The sequence below is a fragment of the Podarcis melisellensis genome (assembly GCF_964234715.1).
Source record: "Podarcis melisellensis genome assembly, chromosome: 1".
In the NCBI taxonomy this organism is placed as follows: domain Eukaryota; kingdom Metazoa; phylum Chordata; class Lepidosauria; order Squamata; family Lacertidae; genus Podarcis; species Podarcis melisellensis.
The window spans coordinates 86,882,919-86,904,497 of NC_138528.1; the positions used below are offsets into that span (position 1 = coordinate 86,882,919).

The 21,579-nt window shown below is 43.6% G+C and overlaps 1 protein-coding gene across 2 annotated transcripts in view; it reads right to left on the reverse strand.

The window, feature by feature from the left end:
- The window catches only part of XRCC5 (X-ray repair cross complementing 5), a 40,386-nt gene that overhangs the window by 7,528 nt on the left and 11,279 nt on the right, over positions 1-21,579 (reverse strand). For both annotated transcript variants that reach the window (XM_081885652.1, XM_081885653.1), the window contains exons 8-16: positions 21,209-21,347; positions 20,290-20,402; positions 18,811-18,873; positions 17,694-17,831; positions 16,792-16,882; positions 15,840-15,973; positions 13,539-13,735; positions 10,129-10,222; positions 8,892-8,961 (exon numbers count right to left, since the gene is read on the reverse strand). In XM_081885652.1, the coding sequence (XP_081741778.1) occupies positions 8,892-8,961; positions 10,129-10,222; positions 13,539-13,735; positions 15,840-15,973; positions 16,792-16,882; positions 17,694-17,831; positions 18,811-18,873; positions 20,290-20,402; positions 21,209-21,347 (1,039 nt within the window). The remainder of the gene's footprint in view (positions 1-8,891; positions 8,962-10,128; positions 10,223-13,538; positions 13,736-15,839; positions 15,974-16,791; positions 16,883-17,693; positions 17,832-18,810; positions 18,874-20,289; positions 20,403-21,208; positions 21,348-21,579) is intronic.

Genomic DNA, 21,579 nt, shown 5'->3' on the forward strand with positions numbered 1-21,579 from the left:
GGGAAGCTCAGGATCTTGCCCAATCTGATTTTGGAAGTTCACAATATAGGAACTGTTGTAAAATAGGAGCCCATAGATTAAAATCCAGATGTGCAAAGCAGAATAGGCAAACCCAGTAGCTATAGTTGGAAACAGGATAAAGATTTGAGTCCATCTATTAACTGGTGTTGTAAAACGAACTTGATGGGCATTACCATTCAAATGGTGCGTGCGCACTGTGTCATGTGATTGATTATGAGGGGTGGGGCTTATCTAGGCCCCCACAATATTTTATTCAAGTTGGCACCCCTGCATTCAAGACAACAGCTTGGCGCTTAAGTTGTTTCTCTGCTCCTTTGAAGAAGGGTGTGTGTTTGTGTTTGTGTTTGTGTGTGTGTGTGTGTTTTCCACCAACTCCCATCTCCATCTGCTGACCCTAGGCACAATATTCCATATCAAACTATTGTGGGTGAGACATGGGAAAGCCTTGTTCCATAAATGTGAATTTTGTTTCTGGTCATGAAAGGAAATTCCAGAAATATTTCCTCTTCACATAGACAGTAAAGGCTCGGATCAAAAGGTGATATTGCTCATTAAGTCCTGACCAATAGTTACTGAGACCTTTATCACATTTTACATGTACATTTATCGGAAATAAAAATGATGCTCATATGAAATACCAGTTAAGTATATTTTGCCCTGTTGCACTTTGCACTTGTATGGTCCAAGTAGAAACTACAGTATAAATAAGATGAAATAGGAGTTTTGTGAGGTGGTTGAAGAATAGTTTTCTTAAACCTGATTTTTAAAATTCTCAGTTTCATTAGATTCCCGGGTGGGGGCACAATTTAAAATGCCATTTGGATGCAATGCAAACATTTTAAAGGTCATACTAATAATCTCTTAAACACTGAATATGTGAGGCTCTCTGAAAGAGACTGAGAGAAAGCCCATTTCCCATATGCTGAAGAACAAAGGACAAAATGGCCTTGATCTTGATAAATTTATTATCATGTAGCAGGGCTTTTTTCAGCTGGAACTCACCGGAACTCAGTTCTGGCACCTCTAAGGTGGGTGCCATTGCCATTATAAGAGAACAAGGGAGGCGTTCACAGTGAGTTCTGACACCTTTTTCTAGAAAAATAGCACTGGTCCAAAATATGAATACTTGGCCTGTCAAACAGCATGGATGCTCCTTTTTCATGCAGTGGAAAATTGCTCACTAAGTACTTGCTTCCAAAAAAATAGGATGCTAGACAAGATGGGTCTTTGATGTGATCAAGCAGTGCTCTTCTCATGTTATTATGGAAGTGATAGACAAAACTTTTTTCAAGGCCTTAAATCAGGAATGAAGAACCTCCAATCTATGGGCCAATCTTGGTTCACCAGGCTTCACCTCCCCCACCAAAAAACCCCCCAACCCACTCACCTGTCAATCAGATAATGTTACTTGTGATGTGAGCAGATGACATTTAAGCAGCAGAACTTAACACCCCCACACCCCACACACATTTTGTATCTGGAGATGTTTTAGCACATGTTAAATTTCTATCTGTAAGGAATATAACAAGCCTAAGTCAGCCTAAGCAATCTACAACTCAAAGCAGTAACTCACCAATACATTTTAAACTGAGTCATTGTTTTAATAACAACTTCCATGAATGGGATAATAAGAAACATAATCACTGAAGGAATCATTACAACTTATTAATCTCCAAGGACACAAGGTAACTCAAAGCCTTGCTGCGTCCTGGAATGTAAATGAAACTGAAAACATGCTTTCAAGGCCCATTAGCTGACAAAAATGATCACAATATTAGAAAGAATGTGTGTTAATAAAATGTGTCCTTGTGTGGATATATGGGCATACATAATTGGACCCCAATGTAGGGAAACCTATCCATAAGCAGAAGCAGGTTTCTGCACATTGGATAGAATCCAGTGCCGGCACAGTCTGAGAGGCAGCAGGGTCTACAAAGAGCCTCCTAGCTGAGCTGAAGCGACCAGTGTTTCTTTCAAGTCTGAAAGAGCTCACCACACCATTAGCATTGTGCTCCTAGTGAGAAGTCGTCTGTGGGGAGGGTTGGGGACAGAAATCTGTGGACAAACAATAATTATTATTCCCAAAATTGGAGCTTATAAAACAAAAAGGGGTTTTAGCATGTGCAAGCCTGTCCACCAATGCTAATGCTGCAGAGATACTGAGAAGCCACTAAGTAGCTTTATAGTTCCTTGGGACACAGTTTTTAAATTGCCTTCATCAGGTTAAAACATAGCTCACCTAAGTGTAAACTGGATCCTCATTCAGGAACCATTATCATTTATCGGCAAGCTTCAGAACTTAAAAAGAATCTAGATGGATCAGTCCAAAGACCCATCTAGTCCAGCATCCTATTCTCACAGTGGCCAGGCAGATGTCTCCCCAGCAACAGGAATCAGAGGCAATATATAGCCATTACAACTAGTAGCCACTGATCACGATTAGCCACGATCACTGGCAGTCTTATCCTCTGTGAATTTGCCTCATCTGCTATTAAAGCCATCTGAGTGAGTGGCATGTTGGATTATAAGTAAAATTGGGTGGTTTTTGCCCTACTGTTCATCACTTTACATTTGCTTATACTGAAGTGCATTTACCATTTTAACGCCCCTTCACCTAGTTTAGGGAGAGATCCTTTTGCAGCATCTCACAACCCAGTTTTGTTATTATTATCTTGCAGTAGAAGTATAGCTGGCACTAACTATAGTAGTAGTAAGGACAGTCTGGCTCCAACAAGAAACTGGAATAAATGTACAAATCAATGAAAACTTTACAATTTCAGCTCCACAAGTGAATTCACTCCCCCCGCCCTCCCCTCTCATGGCTAATGAGTTTCTCATAAAATATTCTAATTTCTTACAAATTGCAACAATAAAAATTAAGCCCTGCTGTTCCCCCCACCTCTTAGTTCTGGAGCGCTGCTTCTTCATTGATGTGTTAAATTAAAACCCCAGGCACCAAGAAAGTGTAATAGAAGTCTTCATTGTGAGAAAGGAGCTTCAAATAATTCTCAAGTTTATCCTAGCACGTTGACCTTTTCCCTCCATTAAAATAACAACCTGGTTTCTCTCCTGTGACACTAGCAGATTTCTGAACACAGACCTGAGCCCATTTCTGCTTAGTGATAGCACTTTTTGGTAATAGCTCCCCGGGGACTAAAAATCTGCTCGAATCGTTCTATGAAGCCGTAGAATTCAGTACTCAGCTCTGGGTCCATTTCAGTCCAGCTTTTGCCCTGGTTTTGGGACCGAGACGGCTTTTGTCGCCCTAACAGAGGATCTCCGTAGACAGCTGGATCAAGGTGGGTCGAGACTGCTGATTCTTTTAGATTTGTCAACAGCCTTTGATATGGTCAATCACGAACTTTTGGACCACCGCCTTGCCGACGTGGGGATTCAGGGCACAGTCCAACAATGGCTGCGCTCCTTTATCTCAGGTCAGGGACAGAGGGTGGCGCTAGGGAAGGAGTTGTAGCGGCGGCACTCCTTAGTGTGTGGGGTCCCACAGGGTGCAATCCTTTCCCCGATGCTTTTCAATATCTTTATGTGCCCCCTTGCCCAGATTGTCCGAAGTTTTGGGCTGGGTTGTCATCAGTATGCTGATGACACCCAGCTTTATCTGTTGATGGACAGCCGCACTGACTCGGCCCCGGACACACTGACCAGATGCTTGGAAGCTGTGGCTGGATGGCTGCGTGGGAGCCGGTTGAAGTTAAATCCTTCGAAGACAGAGATTTTCTGGCTGGGTCAGGATGACATGGGGTTGGGGGGGCCAACTTCCATCTCTTGCTGTGGCTCAATTAGTGCCAGTGCCTTCTGTCAAGAGCTTGGGTGTAACCTTCGACGCCTCCCTTTCCATGGAGGCACAGGTTGCAGCCACAGCAAAGGTGGCATTTTTCCATCTCCACCTTATCAAGCAGTTGGTCCCTTACCTTTCTCGCCCTGATCTGGCCACAGTGATCCATGCGGCGGTCACCTCCTGGCTTGATTATTGTAACTTGCTCTACACGGGGCTGCCCTTGAAGCTGACCCAGAAACTCCAGCGGGTGCAGAATGCCACGGTGAGGCTCCTTACGGGGTCCCTGCCGTGGGACCACATTCATCCAGTGCTTTACCAGCTGCACTGGCTCCCAGTGGAGTACAGGGTCAGGTTTAAGGTGCTGGTTTTGACCTTTAAAGCCCTATGCGGCCTAGGACCCACATACCTACGGGACCGCTTCTCCTGGTATGCCCTGCGGAAGACCTTAAGGTCCACAAATAACAACACTTTGAAGGTCCCGAGCCGCAAGGTGGTTAGACTGGTCTCAACTAGAGCCAGGGCCTTTTCAGTACTGGCCCCGAACTTGGTGGAATGCTCTGTCACAAGAGACCAGGGCCCTGCGGGATTTGACATCTTTCAACAGGGCCTGCAAGACAGAGCTGTTCCACCTGGCCTTTGGTTTGGACTCAGTCTGACCCTTATGTTTCCCTCCCCTTATGGTTTTTAATTTATGGGCTACTACTAAAATGAGGCTGCATTTTAAATTGTATTTTAACCCGTATTTTAATTAACTGTTTTTTCTTTTACATTTTATTGTAATTTTATTGGTGTTAGTTACCCTGAGCCCAGTTCTGGCTGGGGAAGGCGGGGTATAAATAAAAAAATATTATTATTATTATTACTAGAGATAAAAAAGAAATGTAAGGCAGAGCGACTAGCACATCTGAATCTAACACAACATACACACATACAAATCCCCATGATCTCATATGACTCAAGAAAAGAGGTGTAAATCTGTGGCAAACCATCTGCTCTGCATGCGGAGAGCCGCAGGTTCGATTCTCAAGATCTCCAGGTAGGTCCTGCCTGAAAACCTGGAGAGCCATTGCCTGTCTAGAGAATACCAAGCAAAATGGGCCAATATTGTGATCTGGTATAGGGCAGCTTCCTATGTTCCTATGACTGTAGGAAAGGAGGAATAAAATAAGAAACTGAGTCATTAGTGCCATCAGCCCAGTCCTGTGGAATGCTCTGTCCATACAGATTCAGCAGATGCCTTCTGTTTTAACATTTCAATGCCTGCTGAAGACTTTTCTACACCAGCAAGCGTACACAGGCAATTAAGAAAACTTCATTCCATAGTAGTTAGTTGATGTTCTTTGATTTTAATATTCTATTTGGCTTTTTTTGACCCATGTGCTTGTTGTTAAGCACTTTATTTTTATGATACAGCAGTATATAAATATTTTTATTACTAAAGAAATGATTATATGATCTGGCTAGAAACCCTCCCCTCTTTTTCCATTCTCTCCATCACACACACACACACACACACACAGTCCAAGGCCAAAGGCGTAAAGGAAATAAGAGTACAGTGGTACCTCAGGTTAAGTACTTAATTCGTTCCAGAGGTCCGTACTTAACCTGAAACTGTTCTTAACCTGAAGCACCACTTTAGCTAATGGGGCCTCCTGCTGCCGCCGTGTTGCCAAAGCACGATTTCTGTTCTAATCCTGAAGCAAAGTTCTTAACCCGAGGTACTATTTCTGGGTTAGTGGAGTCTGTAACCTGAAGCGTATGTAACCTGAACCGTATGTAACCCGAGGTACCACTGTATTTCAGTTAATAGATTATCAAAGTATGCTAAGGCATCAAATGAATATCAAATATTTTGGGTCTATATATGCTTTGGGCTTCCCGGGACTTTGCTGAAACAACAGAAGTGGTCAATGCCGGTATTAAAAAAAAAAAAAAAAGCTGACACCGACTCTGCAACCAGCACACACACTCTGGATGTTGAGAGTCCACAGGGTCCTTGCATCCTTTGTCAAAAGAGTCCTCTGTTCAAGGAAATGGAACTTGTTGGCCAAAAGGATCTCTGACCTCAAATGCATGTACTGCCAAATTTTTCAAATCAGATTTGTCATCACTGACAAATCACTCACCCATAGGAAGAAAAAAGAAACTGATGCAGTTGACGGGACTTCGGCTTGAGAAAAAGACTTGAGAGAGAAGGACATCCTCTGGCCTGAATAACTATTAAGTAGGAGATTTGATGTTTCAAGGGAGAGCCTCCTACCCCAACCCCCCGCCCCCACTTTCAAAAGCCAGTGCGTTTGTTAAAAAAAAAAAAGAGTAAACTTACAGACAAGGTTTGATGCATTTCACACACATCCATAAGCAGATCATGCAAATGCAGAACCTGCTATTTAGTATAGAATTTAGCATCCTGAGTAACTCAGCTGTCATGGGGGGGGGGGGCGGGTTCCATTAAGTTTCCAAACTTCATAGTTAAAAAATACAAAATCCTTCTACAGTGGAACCTCATGTTATGTACCATCCTGCTTACGAATGCTTCGGGTAAAGAGCTCCGCTAACCAAGAAGTAGATGCCCCTTGTTGCAACCTTTGCCCCAGGAAGCGAGCGGAAGTCGTGCAGCGGTGGCGCAGCGGCAGCAGGAGGACCCATTAGCGAAAGCGCGCCTCATGTTAAGAACAGTTTCGGTTTAAGAGCAGACTTCCGGAACGAATTAAGTTCGTAACCGGAGGTACCTCTGTATTAATAAATTAGGGACAGGGCTAAGCTCAATCTTTTGGGCAAGGTTTCAACATGCAGGGAGGGGGCTTTCTTTCCTTTCCTTTCTTTTCAAAGATGGGGTAAATTAAAAAATGCAATTTTCCATCTGCACTCTGAAATAATACAAGCAAAAAGTTCTGCCAACTCACTCTCACCCAGAGTAACCAGATACACCTTTATACCTGTATAGAAGAGGAAACTATTAAAGGCACACCTGGCCACCCTAGTTTCACACAATTTGCTAAAATGCATCAATTTGTGACCTGTTACTACTTAACATCAGCAGCACCAACTCATAATTACAAAGTTTGAGGTATTAATTTGTCGAGCTCAGCGCTATTTCCCTCAAGGATTTTTCCCCTCCCTCAGAAAGCTGAGATTCTGTGCATGAGCAGACTCCTCCCCTTTACTACACAAAACCTTTATTATAATTATGTACAGGACTGTGTATATGTGCACACTTTAAAAGAAACTGACTACGGGTTTTCTGGCAGCATCTATCTCTCTTTTGTACTTTCATGCTTTGAATAGGCAAAGGACGAAGTAGGCCTACAAGGTCTCGCAGTTGCCCTGAACCTGTCAGGTGTGGGACAGGTACAGCCATAGGGCCAAACTGAAAAGGAAGAATCACACCGTAGTGGCAGAAAAAGGCACTATAACTCAAGATGCGCCAAATTACATCCAGAAGGGAAGAATCAGGAGCACATTCTAAGTGATAGCAGGTGATTGACAGGTGGGTGGCCCCACCCACCTCTCAAAAGTTGCCTATGGCAGGGGGAGTTTTGGATCTTGCCATCTCCATCCCTGACATAAATATGATGAAGTTAGAATAAACAGTTTCACCAAAAATAAAAATAAAAAAAATACTTGGGAAGTTAAAATAATGTATTTTTGTTACATCCAAAGCTATTTCTTGGGTTTTCTACTTTTAAATTAACACACTCATATGCTGAATGGGAACACTTAAGAATGTCACCAATCTCTTTTCCTTAATGAGTATGTAGACCATATCCCACACAATCTACCCTGTAATTATAAAGCATTCCACACGCGGAAGGTAAATTGGCACTAAGTGTCCAAGCCATTCAAGCAAAAATATTAGACACTTCAGAAACAGCTAGTGAGCCGACAGTTTTCCATCTACTGAGCTGATTTTAATAAATGCATGCTAAAGACACTCCAGTCTTACAGCACTAATGTTCCTAATGCACTATTTATTTTATTAGCTATGATTTTTAAAGTACATGTGGTCTAAGTCAACAACATTTTGCTAAGTTCACCATTTTCAGAGCAATCCCTCCTCTCCCTCTTATATCTGGGGTGGTGGAGCTTTGGATTAGGTGAAGATATACCTCCATCCAGCCATGGGCATAGCCAGAATTTTTGTTAGGGAGGGACCGGCCTTTTGTTGGAGAGAGCAGAACCTCAGTTTGCTGTCTTTTTATTTATTTTTATTGACTGGGGGGCAGCTGCCCCTCCCTGCCCCCCCCCCCCCGGCTACACTCATGCATCCAGCTCTCCCACTGTCTGCCAGAGAGTGTTGTGTGGTGCCTGGATCTTAAGCCATTCTCACTTCTGTCACACTATCACATCATGCCCAATCACTGTGCCAGCCTGTAGATATCACTATGACTGGGTCAAAATCATGTCTGATTGTGTCTCCCGCACACACACACATACCTTGCACACACACATATCTTCCACGGCAAGCAGCCAGGATGAGGCACTGGCCCCATCAATCCTCTCAAACAGGAGTTTGGATTGTGTCCTTAGAAAATTCAAAGTATTATTGCTGCCATTTGACATAATTATGGCAGCAGCTGTACTGGTGAAGATCAGGTGAGAAGGCAAACATTACAAATGGTGACTAAGAGGAAACTATTACAACTGTACACAAATAAACCTGAGCAATCAAAGTCAAATTCCAGTAATATAAACAATAAATGAAAATACCACACCTATCCATATATACCAATATTCCTACTCCATATATACCAATATTCCTCCTACCTACAAAAAAAATTACATTAAGTATAGAGGATACTCGCCGCTTGCGCATGCACAGACACTCAAAATGACGTCACGCACATGCACGGAAGTGGCAAATCGCGACCCGCGCACACGCGCAGTCACGTCTTACGTTCTATTCAGGATGCGAACGGAGCTCCGGAACGGATCCCGTTCGCATCCCGAGGTACCACTGTACATAGAATTTGGCTGATTAAGAAAGAATGGGTTGGTGGTTTTTGAGCTCAGAATCCCTGGACCCCAAATGGATTGTCAAAAGAAATTAGAAAACAAACACCTATCCACTTACCATCCTTGAAGTCAACATTTTTCTGCCTCACCAGCACTTTGAAGTTTTCTGCAGGATTAACACTTCCAACCTACAAAATAATCCAGCAAAGGTTACATCTTCAGCCTATGTTCTGGTCCCACTTACTAAAGGGGAACACCCAATGTTCCTGTAACTTGATTTCATTGGTAAGTATCCATTCAGAAACAGCATGTCCTCAACAATGCCGTAACAGGTATCAAGAACAAAAGCAGATTTGCACGGAACACCCACCCACTGTGAATGAAGTTTGATTGCAATTAACTTTGTCATAAGAAAAGGAGAACAGCAGGGAGCTTGGCCAGTCCCTCTCCCTGCCATTCCACTCCTACAATATTTCTTTCTTCAAGTCAACAACTTATGCAACATTTTCTGAATATATACAGTCGTAACTTGGATCCCGAATGCCTTGGTACTCGAACATTATAGATCCCAAATGCCACAAACCCGGAAGCGACTGTTCCGGTTTGTGAATGTTCTTTGGAACCCAAACATCTGACGGGGCTTCCGCAGCTTCCGATTGGCTGCAGGAGCTTCCTGCAGCCAATCAGAAGCCATGCTTTGGTTTCCAAACATTTTGGAAGTCGAACGGACATCCAGAACGGATTCCATTCGACTTTCAAGGTACAACTGGGGAGAGAGAACGAGAGAAAGACTACATTCAGAGGATACAATCTTAAGCACCCTTACTTGGCCATAAGATTCCATGGTCAAACAAATGTGGTTATGATCAAGGTATATGCGAGGCCTAGTTAATATACACGGCTTTCAACCCATGCAACTTCTGTATCTCAGTTCATGTTGATGTGATCGTGATTATCTAAGCAGCAGCTTCTGCAATCTGAAAATTCTTAGTTCACAAGCTGCACTGCTCCACCAGTAGACCATTGGTATGTGAAGCGGGCAAAACAGTGACAAATAAAATGTGAACTGATCTTGAAACGTAACTCACTCATCTAAATTGTGTCTCAGAACTATCGTTGCCAGTATGGCATTCTTGGGCAGTAAAAGGAACATTTCAAGGACCCTGGGTGTTTCTCCATCATTTTACCCAAATGAAGGCAAGCACACTTCCCCACTTCCCTATTCATCACCACACTGGATAATTATGTGGGGAGAAATTGGCCTATGTGGACACTGGAAATAACCCCATGTCAGAGAGTGACATGCTTAGAATGACAGCCAATCTAACCTATTAGCATCTGCCAAAAGTACTTACCATGGTGACATTGCCTTCAGCAAGGTTTGCAATTCTAAAGTCACCTTCATCATCTTCTGTTTTTGCCTTTTTAGCATTGGGCCCATCTTCATTACTGGAAGCAGACAAGACAAGGCTATCAATCCGAAGAAACTATTTCAGGAATAAACTAACAGGGCAATTTATATCTTAAACACATATATACTGTGAAGATACAGTGGTGCCTCGCAAGACGAAATTAATTCGTTCCGCAAGTCTCTTCGTCTTGCGGTTTTTTCGTCTTGCGATGCACGGTTTCCCATAGGAATGCATTGAAAATCAATTAATGCGTTCCTAGGGAAACCGCCTTCAGACCAGGTCCGGGGACAGTCTGTCCCCGGACCTCTTCTGAAGGCTGGGGGGCGCGGGCTTCGCAGCAGCGCTACGAAGCCCGGCGGCTGGGGCAGGTGTTCCCGCCCCCCCACTCCGCTTCGGAGCAGCGTTCCGAAGCGGGGTGGCTGGGGCAGGTGTTCCCGCCCCCCGCCCGGCTTCGCAGCAGCGCTACGAAGCCCGGCGGCTGGGGCAGGTGTTCCCGCCCCCCCACCCCGCTTCGGAGCAGCGTTCCGAAGCGGGGTGGCTGGGGCAGGTGTTCCCGCCCCCCGCCCGGCTTCGCAGCAGCGCTACGAAGCCCGGCGGCTGGGGCAGGTGTTCCCGCCCCCCCACCCCGCTTCGGAGCAGCGTTCCGAAGCGGGGTGGCTGGGGCAGGTGTTCCCGCCCCCCCGCCCGGCTTCGCAGCAGCGCTACGAAGCCCGGCGGCTGGGGCAGGTGTTCCCGCCCCCCCACCCCGCTTCGGAGCAGCGTTCCGAAGCGGGGTGGCTGGGGCAGGTGTTCCCGCCCCCCGCCCGGCTTCGCAGCAGCGCTACGAAGCCCGGCGGCTGGGGCAGGTGTTCCCGCCCCCCCACCCCGCTTCGGAGCAGCGTTCCGAAGCGGGGTGGCTGGGGCAGGTGTTCCCGCCCCCCGCCCGGCTTCGCAGCAGCGCTACGAAGCCCAGCGGCTGGGGCAGGTGTCCGGGATCTCTTTTGAAGCAAGCGGCTGCGGAGAGACGCGATCTCCCCGCAGCCGCTTGCTTCAAAAGAGGTCCGGGATCTCTTTTGAAGCAAGCGGCTGCGGAGAGACGCGATCTCCCCGCAGCCGCTTGCTTCAAAAGAGGTCCGGGATCTCTTTTGAAGCAAGCGGCTGCGGAGAGACGCGATCTCCCCGCAGCCGCTTGCTTCAAAAGAGGTCCGGGATCTCTTTTGAAGCAAGCGGCTGCGGAGAGACGCGATCTCCCCGCAGCCGCTTGCTTCAAAAGAGGTCCGGGGGCAGCGGGAAGAGCTGCCCCCGGACCTCTTTTGAAGCAAGGGGCGGTGGGGAGAAGCGATCTCCCCGCCGCCCCTTGCTTCAAAAGAGAAGACCCGCTGTCCCCGGGGCAAGCTTCGTTTTGCGAAGCAAGCCCATAGGGAAATTCGTCTTGCGAGGCAACTCAAAAACGAAAAAACCTTTCGTTTTGCGAGTTTTTCGTCTCGCGAGGCGTTCGTCTTGCGGGGTACCACTGTAGTTTCAAGAGCAACACTTCTAGTTATGTAGCTGTATTTTGGGCTCCTAACAAATTACACCTGTTTCAGTCAAAAGGGAATCGGAAAATAAGGAATTGAATTTGACCCCAGAATAATGGGGTAGCCAACAGGAGAAGGCTATTGCTTTTCCTAGGTCCCTGTGGGGGAAAAGGTATTATCCCTATACTTTGCCAATATGGCAACTTGGGTTTTTATCTATCTGCGTTAACACTTACAGGATATTATGCATTCACATCAGATTTATTTTTCTTGATTAAACTGGCATGAAAGTTAATGGAAATTTAATGTTTAAGAAGGAAATCTATTTACCCTTCCAATGTAATTTTCTAGTTCATGTTGTGAAATGGGTAACTATTAAGTATCTGTGTACACTGAAGACCTGTATGTCATCAAACCCATCTCCTTGATCAACACGCATAAAGGCTAGATCAACTTGCAGCTGTCAGTACTTACATGACAAACCCCAATTAAAATATGCAAGACCTCTCTGTCACACTGGATAGCCTTAGACTACAATCAAAATTGCTTTCAAAAGCCAAATATCTAATTTTTAACAAGTAGTTTTAAACTCATCTAAATCAGACCCACATTTAGCGTACGGCAAGAAGTATGAAGACTCCAGCAGGAATTGAGATTGTGACCTGACTCGCATGTTACTGCAGCAGCTTGGGGGCTGATTATCTGTGGTCTGAATCTACTATATTTTGGTTTATGGTATCAAGAAGGAAGATGCACATGAAATGAACAGTAGAGTTACTTCTAATGCCAGTGTCTTTCCCCCTTTTTGTGTGAAAAGAAACTACACTGTCTATCTGGTTCTCCATCCAGACACCTAATTTAGCAGGCTAGGGCCAACAAGATTTGTTTTATTCTTTCCAATGTATTCTTATTTAAATTTGTGGCATGCCCCACCCCCACAACTTAGAATGGGAAACCCTGGTTAAAATAGCATCCTTATGAAAAAACAGAGTAAAACTTGGCACCGTTAAAACAGTTCACCCTTGACACGCATCTAAGGGCAGTTAAACCAACATTGCTGAAATATTGGTATTTTTATTTATTTTATGACATTTCTATACCACCATTTTCTTCCAAGGAGCTCAAGGTGGTGTACATGGTTCTCTTCCTCCCCATTTCATCCTCACAACAACCCTATGAGGTAGGTTAGACTAACGGATGGTGACTGGCTCAGGGTCACCCAGTGAGCTTCATGGCTGAGTGGGGATTCAAACCCTGGTCTCCACGTCAAGCACTAACCATTACACCACACTGGCTCCTACACTCTCATACATTTGGCATCACTCTGGAGAAATAAAGTTCCACAATTGCGGAATGGATACTGAAAGCATAGCTGTCAACTTTTCCCTTTTCTTGAGAGGAATCCTATTCGGAATAAGGGAATTTCCCTTTAAAAAAGGGAAACGTTGACAGCTATGACTGAAAGCCCTCTTCTACGGGTCCTTGATAGCTAAAATTAAAAGCAAAGATAGTCTACTCAAGAGCAGAGCATGCTTTTGGTCTACCTCAGCTGTCATAAAAGCCACAGAGAAGGTGGCATTCTCTGAGCTACGCTGGAGAAAACCATTAAGACATGGGTGGGAACAGCAACACATGCGTTCCCCATGTTTGCAAAGAGGCATCTTTGTCCTTGAGGTTATGAAGGCACAAAAGACAGAAACTAGGTCTACATCCAACCAAAATACCTGCATCTCTTTACACACAGAGGTACTGAAATCCCTCCTGGCCAACACAACCTGAGATTGCAGGTGTAAGGATGTGGCTAGACGAAACTGAATTAGCTAACAAACAATTTGCACCAGGCCTATGATAACTTACTTATCTTTGAAGATATGCTGAGCTGTTTTCTGCTCTTTAATTTTATCTGCTTCCTTCAAGGGAAAAAGCGCTTTTAATTTCTCAAGGGGAGCCTGGCATTTCTCAGTCACTTCTTGTGGTGTCCCCAACATGTCTGAGAGGTGTTTTTCAATAGGAGGCAAAGGTGCATCAGGATGGAAAGCCTTATGCTGTAGGCACTGATGGGAAAGCAAAAGAGGACAAGCGATTCTCTGTTTGTCTGTCTGTCTGTTTCTCTCTCACACACGCACACACAAATATACATACATATAAAACAGTATATGAGAGCTGGACCATAAAGAAGGCTGATCACCAAAGAATTGATGCTTTTGAATTATGGTGCTGGGGGAGACTCTTGAGAGTCCCATGGACTGCAAGAAGATCAAACCTACCCATTCTGAAGGAAATCAGCCCTGAGGGCTCACTGGAAGGACAGATCCTGAAGCTGAGGCTCCAATACTTTGGCTACCTCATGAGAAGAGAAGACTCCCTGGAAAAGACCCTGGTGTTGGGAAAGATTGAGGGCACAAGGAGACAGGGACGACAGAGGACGAGATGGTTGGACAGTGTCCTCGAAGCTACTAACATGAGTTTGACCAAACTGCGGGAGGCAGTGGAAGACAGGAGTGCCTGGTGTGCTCTGGTCCATGGGGTCACAAAGAGTTGGACACAACTAAACAACAACAACAGCAACAAACACAGTACATGGGGTTCACTTTGGTTTCTAATATGAAATATGCCTTTCATGTAACATGGGATTTGTTGTGGAGCAAAGTTCAAATATTCCATGGCATGAAATTTTATGGATTTAAATCCATTTTGATAAATATTGAAATAATAACAACAACAAGGCAATTTACAATAAATATAAAAACATTTCAATAAAAACATATTCCACCACAAATACTACAGTCAGGAACTGTTAGAACTGGCATCAGAGGCCAAATAGATTTTTTTTAACAACCAATGGAAGCACAATTACAGTCTATATTTCAAAGGGACTATCATCCCACAAAACGGGTATCACTGCAGAGAAGGCCCTGTTCCAATTTGCCACAAGATGAACTTCTGCAGCCCCCAGCACAACTAACTTGTTGTGGACTTGTTCTCAAGGTTTTAGTGAATAGGCAGGTCTGTGTTGTGGGAGGCTTTCTTTCAATGACATTCAGTGAAAGATGGCATTCTGGGATCATATGGGATTACAAGTAATAATCTGAGGTGAAAGTGTTCATATAGCATGAGCATATATAATGCTCAGTGATGTAAGGATAATGAAATTTGGCTTTTAATAGAATGGTTTATTACTGAATGTTATGGCTTTCTGTTGGCTGTAAGCCACCTTGAAAGGACCCTGTCCTGAAGCAGATTTGTTGGATTTACATGAAACTGATTTAAAATCAGCAAGAAAAATGCCAATTTACATCAGTTTTCCCACTGATAGTTCCTTATTTCCCTTATAATTTCCCCAATTTTAGATAAAAATATACTGATTATTTTAACTAATTTGTTTTTATTCAGCAACAGAAAGGCTGCCTAAAAATATTCAAAATAAAAGCAAGCAAGCAAACACTGAAGCCCTCCTGTGTGCTACATGCTATTTTTTTACAAAGCATACAGAGATCCATATGGTTGGCAGAACTTTAGGATGTTTAAATATTGCTATGGTAGAATTAAACCTAAATTTCCTATTTTATCAATTTCAGCCACCCAGAGCTGGATGTTAAAGCTTCTTTAACTCAGGCCTGCCTGTCAAAATATCCAGCTTCTCTGTAAGAGTTTCTCAGATATAGTCCAACACTTTCAGCAGTGAAACACTGAATTATTTTATGCTGCCCACACATTTTCCTGTGAGACTCCAGTAAATAAATGATGAGGGGCCATGTATAGGTTATTCTGCTCTGAACCAGGTGGAGGAAGCATTTGTGGGGAAAATGCTACATAATTTAAGTAGGCTGCTACATCAGTTGCTTCGCAATAGCACAAAACCACTTGAACACAGCACACTGTCCCCAGTCTACATAATTTGTAAACACCCCAAAGACCCTAGTGGAACTGACTGAAAGCATCTTGCTCTATTTCCTACAAGGCAAGTAAGGATACAGAAATGTTCACTGTGATAACCAAAGGCAAGGGGCGAGGTAGCTGTTCTCACAGGCACGGGCCTAACTTGATCACATTACATTTGCAACAAAGTTGTTTTTGCTACAGCTTAAAACAGAGAAGGAAAATATGGGGGGAAATAAGGAATGTTTTAAGGTAACGGTGATATGGTCATCCTCTTACCTGATACAATCTTTGAAATTGAGGGTTGGGGAATTTGCTGGTTTTAAATATATCCTGGCTGGTCCCTTCACTCTCATCTTCATAAACCAAACTCATGGAATCAATCAGAGAGTCAACTGCACACAACTGATCCTCTGTGCCATCAGATATAGACAAAGGAATATTCAATGCATCCAGGAGATAAAGACACTATAGCCATGTTCACTTTCCCCACTACCCCCTGCCCTCACAGTCTCAAATGAGAAAATTGCTCATAATACTAGGCTGCATTTACTTTCTCCCACTGAAATCAATGGAAGCCATTTCACTTCTGAGGGAAAATGTAAGCAGCTGTGATCAGGAGCACAGCCGAGGTAGGAACTTTCCTCCACAACTTCACTACTAATAACCCCAACATCTGTATCCTCACTTGCCTTTCAAATGCCCACATGAAATATGTCTGCAAATGAAGTCCCTTCCATTTTCTCCCATTGACTTCTAAGGGAAAATAAACACCTCACAGATTGGAGACATGGGTGTGTGATGTTAAGCGACTGACAACTGGGTGTGGTTTGCCCAAAATGACCTGGCAGGCCAAATCCAGAGGCCATTTGAGCCTAATTGGGCAGTACCAGGTACTTCAATGGGTAGAACGGCTAATATCTCAGAAGATGAAATCAGGATTCAATATGACCATAACAGATTGGAGAACCGTGCCAAAACTAACAAAATGAATTTCAGCAGGGACAAAAGTAAAGTTCTACACAGAGGAAGGAATAAACAGGTGCACAAGTATAGGATGGGGAAAACTTAGCTTGACATCATGAAATGTCCTGCATATTGCAATGAGTCTTTACACCGCAACCGTACAGACATGCACCTGGGAATAAGGAGCACTAAACTCAAAGAGGCTTATTTCTGAGTAGGTATATGTAGGATTGCTCTGTTAATGATGCCAAAGTTCAAAGCTCACCTGTTGGTGTAAACTTTTTAATATTCTTTAAGGAGGAAAACATGTATTGCCTCAGATCTTCCATATACGGTAGCTGTACATAGGCCAAACACTATAAGAAGAGAGGGGAAATGTCAAGGGGGGGGCATTTTCATTTCAGTTGAGTTATCATAGTATCTAACACATAGCACAAAACACATTCTAGACTAGCACACATTCAATAGAAATGTTTATGAAATTAATAAAATAAAATTCAACAAAGCTGCCCTGAACATTTCTTGGAGAATGGCTTGACGTGTCCTTATCTTTTTCTACCTGCTATAGTTCCTATGACAGAGCAGTTTCCAAATTTGGGAATCTGGTCGGTTTCTTATAGTGGTCTGTCAAGCTTGCTTCTTTTAAGATTCCAAACCACGGCCCAAACCAAGAAGTTCTGCACTTCCCATTTATAGAGCTTCACTGGGCATCCTTTATCCACATACCTCCGCTGGCTCACACCACCTCAAACAATTCCATTTCTTCTTGTGCTTATTTTTGCCAGTCAAAAGAAGATGAAAGATAGTGTCCACCCCCACTTTAGTGACTGCTTAACCAAAGCAATGCTTATTAAGTACTGCATTCCATATGCGCATTCACTAAAAAGTAACGTGCCAGAAATGGCATAGCCGTCTGCAGACTTTTTTTAAAAAATGTATGCAATGTAGAATTTTCTTTTATCAAAAAAATACCCAACAGCTACATACGGATTTTAAAAACCACCCCGCACCAGGTTATAGGTGCAAGCACCAAACTACTGTGCTATAGTGATGTCTAGAAGGTTCCTATGACAATACTGTATTCTTAACTTGGTGGGATTTATGCTACCCATCCCTGCTGAGAAGACAGGACTGAATAGGAGTTAATAACCATGGTGGGGGGAATACCTCGTATTCATTCTTAATTAACGGAAAGGCTACTCCAACTTGCGGGTGTGATCTTCTGTCGTAGACATAACGCACTATGGCCACCATATCCAACTCATCCAAAGCATGAATGAGGGCAGAAAGAGCCACGGCTGCAGCCTGTCAAAAAGAGAGATGCAATTATACACAAGTATGATGAAAGCCTGGGACCGCAGCAGTCATGAAAAATCAAAGAGGTAGGTTTCAGCAGTCTGACTGAAACCTCACCTTTTTTACCTCTTCAAAAGCAGTGACAGTGCACAACATCAAGAGACATACTGAAGTAGGGCACCCTCATATATACTGCACCACTGTGTCAAAATTAAATGTGTCTATATTTAAAGTTGCAGATTTAAAAACAAACCCTCGTGTGATATCACTTCTCTTAAGTTCCTATTTCTCTTTCTATTAAAGCTGGAAGCGATTCCATTTTAAAATCTGATGAGGACAGGCTCTACGTTCAAAAGGGGTACAATATAAGTAAGTCAGTAACATCCCCGAAACTACTGAAGGAGTTTGGAGAGAGTGGCTCTAGAAGAGCTGTACATTTTCTATTTCCAGGGCCTCAAAACTGCCCTGCAGGTGCTATAACATCCTAGTTCGGTCCTTGGACAAAAACTCTGTTACCCTTCAAATTTTTGTGGCAAAGAAGAGGATGAGCTGAGACTCTGATTCCATTTCCTCAATGCTTCTACAATCTAGCTATGTTGCACAGTCATGCTAGAACGAGTGGAGGGGGGGGGAAAGGGGGCAAACAACTAGATTGCAACTGCACCATGATACCTACTGCTAAGAAATCAATGTAAGATCTCATCTGTATCAAGAAGATCAAAGCCCAAAAGGAACATCCAAGCCATGATCTCCCCGTGCTAGTATTTGTGACATTCTAGCTCCATTCTCCTTGCAGATGTTTGTGTTTGTTTTCTTAAAACAGTAACGCTTAAGGAAAATAACTTGTCTGTTTTTGCAATACACCAGCTTTCAACATGTTTCACATTAAAAATAAATAAATAGAAAAATGCAGCTTTTGATTCAAGGACAGACAGTCATAGATATAAAGATACAGCAAAACTCCAATCAGCAGGTTGGTAAAGCTCACCTCATCATCCTTTGCTGGGAAGACTTTCAGAACCTGATATCCCATGTAACGATGTCTCTGGACCTATGAATGAATGTTTCCAAAAGTTAGATAGCTTTGACCTGGTCCAAATGCTATTTTGAACTCTTAAAAGTCATTGTCTAAAAGACATGCAAATTCAATTCCACAACCAAATATACTGTTGATGTTATATTCCAGGAGACTTTTTAAAATAGTTGCTCAAGCTTCTGCTCTAGGTATCACTTTGAGCTACCTTCAAGAACACTCATCACTCTGCTCCCTACCTCATGATGGGCGGGAAATGCAATACATTGTGTCCAGTTTCCAAAATCTTCCAAGTTACTTCTCAGTGTTAGGGACCTCTACTTTGTGGGAAGAAGGCAGGCTTGTAAGATAAATTTTGTCTCATCTTGTTCTCCATTCTGAAGCACACCGAGGCCCTATCTGCACCACACTTTAAACACTAAAAGTCTTCCCTCAAAGAAATCTTTCCTAAAATGGTGCTGAGAGTTGTTTGGAGATTCCTATTCCTCTCACAGAGCTACAAATCCCAGGAAAGCGGGATTGCTTGCTTAACCGCTCCAGAAACTGTTGCTCTGTGAGGGGAAGAAGGGTCTCCTAACAACTTTCATCACCCTTAGCAAACGAGCTCCAAGGATCATAAATGTCTGACGTGGCATGGTCCTGCTTTATAAGGCCTTAGTGAATGGGATGTAGCTCCAAGTATGAATAAGACTACAGCCTTAATTCTACTGGCTATACAAAATTTGATACCTCCTGTTGTAGTCATCATTTTGTGATGTTCAAGTCACCAGTTCAGATTGTCCTCCGTGGCCAGATCAGGTATGCCCGCTGCCTCTGAATATGTGCAAAATAGTGCACTATGTGTGCAATGAAAAAAGAAGCAGCCCAAATTTAATTCATTCACCCAAATTTTCCAACAAGATAGGGTGAATTCCACAGCCTCAGCGAATTATGAAAATTAAACAGGCCATCGTGGTTTCTTATTTTGCACAATTCATTCTGCACCTTTTAAGCAACACTTTTTTATTTGGCATGGGGAGGAGCAAAAAGCCACAGAGGCACTGAAGCTCCATCCCTTGACCACTGGTATTCTTATTCAGCAAGTCCTCTGGATTCTGAAATTTCACAATGCAGTTTCTCATCTTCACAGCACACACACAACCCCGATTGTGACAAAATAAAAAGAATGCTTCTCTCCCCGCCACCCACACTCATGCATGAGAAATAAGGGAAGTGATCTCTCTCACACACACCAACATCTACTTAAAGTGAGCTGTGATGGCTGTGTTAGAAACCAGGAGCTGATGTTCATAGCCGCTGCCCTTGCCACCGTAAGTAGCTAGCTCATTTGCAACTCATTTGTACAACCTCTTTTGCCTAGGATAAATTTTCAAGTTATGTGAAAAGCCCTACAGCAGTTGAACAATAAGCACTTCTCCAAGTTTACATCCATACCTGAGATGATCTTGTGAACCCCAAGACAGCAAAACATTTCCCATCGGTCTTGTATTTCATCTGTTCCTCGTCTACCTTAGAGAAAGGAACTATATCGCTCCCATAGCGGAATCCTGCAGAGTGAAAGAATCAGTTCCTATGTTATTAAAGGAGGGTGACTCTCACATGGGAGCCTGAATGCAGAGCAGAAGAGGATGAGAGAGAGCCTTGCAGGAAAATATGAGTGTGTGGGGTGGAACTGGAGAGGACCCTCCCACCTCACAAACCACCAGCAGCCAAGGGCCACATAGGGACACTGCCTGGAACCCCTGAAAGTCGAACACAGGCACAGCTGGAAGGTATGCCTGCTGCATGATTCCCTTCAGCCTATGGACAGAAGCAGAGATGGAGCTAGACATGGAAGGAAGGTTAGCCCACCTACCTCAAGTTTTTCCTTCAAGAGTGCATTCAAAGTGTGCATGTGTGTGTATCACTCCTGTTGTCACACATCCTCCATACTCAACTTACACATTAACCAAGCATCTTTTAAACTGCAAGCAGGGCTGTCCTATTGCATCTCAAGGGATGTTGGGGGTGGCTAAGGAGGACGTGCTTCCTCTAAATAGATCTCCCTACGTGGTATCAGATAATTGTATGAAGCTTGTTATCTCTTGATACCCTAGAAATTCTTTTGTGTATTTAGCAAAACATGCATGCCCCCAAATCCATTTTCAGTGCTCTCCTATCTGGAATGGGTATAAAATTTAATTCCTCTGTTATCAATGTTACTTTCACTTATTCTACCTTCATCTCAACGCTTCTGCCGATAAACCAAACCCAGAGCTTGCTCACTATATGCAATTCACTAAATGGCACTTAACTTTTTTTGCAAGCAAATACTTCCCCAGGAAAATCTTGGTGCTCAAAGCAGAAGTCATACCTTGAATAACATCCTCCTTCTGAACTTCTGTTTCATCGTCGTCATTCAAGCAGTAAACTGTTTCTTTCTGCACATCTTCTCTTTTTAGTGTCTTGGCATCTACAACTGTCCAGGTTTTTTTCACTTTTTCCTCGGTGAACTTGACATTGAAATTAAAAAGATAAGTTATTTCATGTTAACAGGCAGAACAATCCTAAGTATGGGAAGCCAACAGAACTTGTGCCATCTTGAATTAAGATGGAGTAAATTACCCCTAGTCCAAACTCTGTTCAGGAGCAGGACTACTGACAGCTGAGTTGACTTAAGCCTGGCAGAGGAATGCAAGCCTTTAAAATACGAGTGAGACTGACACCACCCTTTTTGCCAGATTG